This window comes from Sinocyclocheilus anshuiensis, unplaced genomic scaffold (genome assembly GCF_001515605.1).
Source record: "Sinocyclocheilus anshuiensis isolate Anshui unplaced genomic scaffold, SAMN03320099.WGS_v1.1 scaffold246, whole genome shotgun sequence".
Taxonomy (NCBI): domain Eukaryota; kingdom Metazoa; phylum Chordata; class Actinopteri; order Cypriniformes; family Cyprinidae; genus Sinocyclocheilus; species Sinocyclocheilus anshuiensis.
Genome location: NW_015542356.1, coordinates 45,877 through 50,622, shown reverse-complemented (window position 1 = coordinate 50,622; position 4,746 = coordinate 45,877). Strand labels below are relative to the sequence as shown.

The window sequence follows — 4,746 nt, the reverse complement described above, 5'->3', positions numbered from 1 at the left end:
CCCCCCCCCAATTATGGAAGTCAATGGCTACCAATAACTGTTTGGTTACCAACATTCTTCAGAATATTTTCTTTTGTGTTCAAAACAATCGTACAGGTGTGGAACAAGGTGAGGTTGAGTAAATGATGACATCATTTTCATTTTTGGGTGAACTATCCCTTTAATAACATCTGTTAGCATATAGACAACATATTAATAGTCCTTCATATTTTTCATATCCCACTCACAATTTTAAATCTATAAAATAAAAATTTGACAGACAGTATTTGAGGTCATTGACAAGTAACAATTTCAACTTGGCTGATTACTAGAAAATAAACCACCAGGTTTGTCAATGGATAATGTTTTTATTTTTTAGTGCATATAATAATTTATATAATATTATAAACATGCAGTATATCAGATTATATCAGCCACCCTTCTGTTTAGTTAAAAAAAAAAAGTGAATAATATACACAACTCAGTTTATTTCCATTATTACTTTTTTTCAGATTTCTTTATGCAAATATCTCTCCTTTTTTTTCATGAACTTACATAGTTCTGTTTTAGATCTGGATGCTGTCTTTCTATACCATCATCCAGAATGGAAACAACAACCCCTTTCCCAGTGTAGCCCCTGCGCCAGGCAACCTGAATGTTCATGTCGGTCAAGCAGTTGTGATCACAGTGCTATGAAAGAGAAGGCAAATATAACACATTTTGTACATTTTAGTAAAGGTAATAAAAGGTATTCTTTTTAAAAGTTTGCAAGGGATATTTCAATATGATATAACACATTTTGTGGAAATAATTTGTTCAATTTAATAATGTCTTTTAACTGAATATAAAATTTCTGATTGCAATGTGTTGCATACTAACAATATACCACATGCTGTCCCATTTAGGGTCATTGAAGCTGGTGGTGTGGGTTTGGTCCGTTGTGTCGGTTCTTTTTACTCTCTTCTGAACCATCTGTTGCTGGATCCACTTCACCTTTAGCATTAGAACATATTTGTGATGTGCTGGGCAACATCACATGCTTCACAAACCACAGTGAATTAAATGAAATATTCATTAAGAGCAATTATCAATGTCTCGTTTAATTTTTGGCAAGTTTAAGGAAGCATCCGTGTGGTTTGGTGTACCATCTTAATCTGTTTTGGTATGTGTGTGTGGTGTTTATAGGGTGGTGTAGTCTAACTTATTAACTATTCAGTGGTGTCTCGGTGACTGAAGGTATATGATCCTTGTACCTTGGTCTCTGTGGTGATGAGATTGTGCTTTCCTCTGCTTTTAATTGTGGACCGTTTGATGATTCCACTGTGCTGGAACTGGTAATGGCCCACTAGCCCACCAATCTGCAGCGGCACAAGGGGAAGAAGATTGTTTTATATATACAGCCGCTGCTGAAGTGTGACTGACACTGAGATATAAATTATGTATTCATCCCTGACGTATGCCTTTGAAACAACAAAAGGGTTATCCTACACCACTGATAGACTTACCATCAGAGGCAACCTGAGCTACCACTGCACGATTCAGCTGAGCTTAAACTTTGGCTGCTGATTACACTTTGACACCCTGTGCCTTGACATTATGATGTTGGCTGAAGCCATACCAGATTTAACCGGAACTAAACAGCCCAGCTGTGGACGGCAGTTACACATTTCATTTGACTGAGTAGAGGAAGTCAGCATCTTACATGTTAGCAAAGACAACGTGTGCAATTAGACAAAGCTAAATAAACTGTCTAATCAAACCGGAGTTCAAACTGGCCTAAAAGTAATGCTACATGAATATTCCAAGCTCTACTGACAGCATTTTTCAGAAATCTATATATTTATAAATATATATTATGTTTTTAAGAGAAGTCTTGCATTATTATCAAGGCATTTATTTGATCAAAATACTGTACAGTAAAAACACTAATCTTGTGAAATATTATTACAATTTAAAAATAACTAATTTCAAAATACATTTTATTTCAAATATAATAATAATAATAATATACAGTATCTTGCGAATGTATTCATACCCCTTCATTTTTTCATGTTTTGTTATGTTGCTGCCTTATGTTAAACTGCTTTTAAGAACTTTTTCCCACATCAATCTAGATTCCATACATCATAATGACAAAGCAAAAATAGAATAGTCACAATATAAAAAGAAAAAAAAAATGAAATAAGTACATTGCATAAATATTCATACCCTTAGCTGAAGCGCCTTTACAGCCTCAGTTATTTTTGGGTATGATGCGGTATAAGCCACTCTTGCTGTGTGCTTAGTGTCATTGTCCTGTTGGAAGGACAATCATTGCCCTTTTCTTCTACTCTGATGTGTCCCTCAGTCCCTGCCCTGAAAAACAGCCCCACAGCATGAGGCTGATACCAGCACACTTTACTTTTGGGATGGTACTCTGCAGGTAATGAGCAGTGCCTTATTTGCTTCAAACATGATGCTTGCTTGGAATTGAGATTCATCAGACCAGAGAATCTTGTTTCTCACAGTATGAGGGTCCTTTAGGTGCCTTTTTGTAAATTCCAAGTGTGTTTTCATGTGTCTTCACTGAGGAGAGGATAGATTCTTGCCACACCGCCATCAGGCCCAGATCCGTGGAGTGTTGGAGTGGTGTTTGTCCTTCTTTAGATTTGTCCTAATTCCACATATGATCATGAAGCTCAACCAGAGTGACCGTCAGGTTCTTGGTCACCACACTTACCAAAGCCCTTCTCCATCAGTTGCTCAGTTTGGCCAGGAAGCCAGCTCTAGGAAGAGTCCTGGTTGTTTCAAACTTCTTCCATTAAGGCTTCAATGAAGCAAACTTTTTTTCTGAACTCTTCCCCAGATGTGTGGCTTGATGCAATCCTGTTTCTAAGCTCTACAGGCATTTTTTTTCATACCTCAGAGCTTGGTTTTCACGTTGATATGCATTTTCAGCTGTTAGACATTTTATTAAGACACGTGTGCCTTTCCAAATCATACCCATTCAATTGAATTAGCCACAGGTTATCTTCACTCGAAGTGTAGTAACATCTTCAAGCAATATGAATGCTCCTGCATTTCAACTGTTCCAGATAGGGGTTTTTATTTTTAACAAATTTCCAAAAAAAAAACCCAAAAAAAAGTAAAAAACTTTAGTTTTTTTGTTTTTTGCTTTGCCATTATGGTGTATGGCGCGTAAATTGATGGGGAAAGAAAAGTAATTTAAAGCAGGTTAACATAAAGCAGCAACATAACAAAACAGGAAAAAATTAAGGGGTATGAATACTTTCGCAAGGCAGTGTATGTATGTGCAATTATATAATTTTTATAAATTATGTAATTATATTAATATATTTTTAAATGCATTTCTGTCAGTGGCAAAGCTGAACTTTCAGCAGCTATTACTACAGTCTCAAGTGTCACTTAATCATTCAGAAATTATTCTAATATGCTAATTTTGGTGCATTTTCTTCATATATTCAATGTTGAAAACAGATGTGCTGCTTAATATATTTTTTAGTAGAAACCATGATACATTTTTTTCAGGGTTCTCTGATAAATAGAAAGTTCAAAAGAAAAGCATTTCTTTGAAACAGAACTTTTTTGTAACTTGCTTGTAACTTGTAAAAAATATTATTATTATTAAAAATAATAATATTTTTTATTAAAAAAATATATATAAATTAAATAAATAAATACATAAATAAATGCAAAAAAATAAAAAAAACAATTCTGCTGTAAGCATCAAAACGGTCAATCCAACACAGTCAAAAATAACTTCAAGAGGTTGCCAGTCTTGCCACCGTTTAGTAAACTGTGGACTAGCTTTGGCTCTTCTGATCTAGTGGCATACAGGCATCGTCAGATTGACAGTACTCTAGCCCAATAATCTTGGGGGATCCAGTGGGGGCGGCAGTCATATTTCAGGGTGACCGTGCCACTCTTTATCACAACCCTGCTAAAAGTGCCAGTACGTGCGCTCATTGGCGCCCCTTCAGCTGGTGGCGCCCTAGGCGACCGCCTAGCTCACCTATGTCTAGAAACGGCCCTGATCGCATACCATTCATTGCTGAACTTTCTACCGTCCGTTACTGGAAATTAAATGAAATTACTGGTTGACATGTCCCGATCTCAATAAAGTTTACTCACGCTTTTGGTCCGTGAATTAGATCTCGCTCGGGACGCGCGCTGTCTGTGGAGGTTTGGCCAGGACCGGTTACATAATTAAATCAACATATTTTATGTTCCATCCATTGCCAATCACTAATATTTCGAGAGTGAATTTGCGGATGTCATTCCCGAAACTTGAAGGGTGTAGCCTATGTGTCCAAAAAACGAAAGTTTTATACAAATACTGAATGGATTATACCCTAGAAAGAGCGCAAAGCGCGCTCCCTTTATCACTAAAAAGCATCATTTATCTTTGTTCATCGCGATCTTACATAGTTCCGTTATATGAAGCTCTCTAAACTGCACAATGAATCTCTTATTTACATCGCGTCTGCAGTCATGAGATGATTCACACGTGCAAAACTGCACTTAAAAACTGTGGCGCTTAATCAGCCGTGAGTGAATTCTGACAAAACGTTTCTGACTGGTCATTGCGTTCAAGAAATCAACAGATATGTCTGCGATTGGTTACATTGCTCAACGCTGCAAAACACGCTGTAAATATAAACATTTGACGCTCTCTAGAACCAGTGTTGGGGATAATATATTACAAGTAACGCGAGTTACGTAATCAGATTACTTTTTTCAAGTAACTAGTAAAGTAACGCATTACTT

General features: G+C 36.5%; 1 protein-coding gene across 1 annotated transcript in view; it reads right to left on the bottom strand.

Annotated features, from left to right (window-relative positions):
- The window catches only part of LOC107691788 (proprotein convertase subtilisin/kexin type 5-like), a 33,311-nt gene that overhangs the window by 27,280 nt on the left and 1,285 nt on the right, over positions 1-4,746 (bottom strand). The window contains exons 2-4 of the mRNA XM_016490599.1: positions 1,233-1,337; positions 859-972; positions 535-669 (exon numbers count right to left, since the gene is read on the bottom strand). Coding sequence (XP_016346085.1) covers positions 535-669; positions 859-972; positions 1,233-1,337 — 354 coding nt within the window. The remainder of the gene's footprint in view (positions 1-534; positions 670-858; positions 973-1,232; positions 1,338-4,746) is intronic.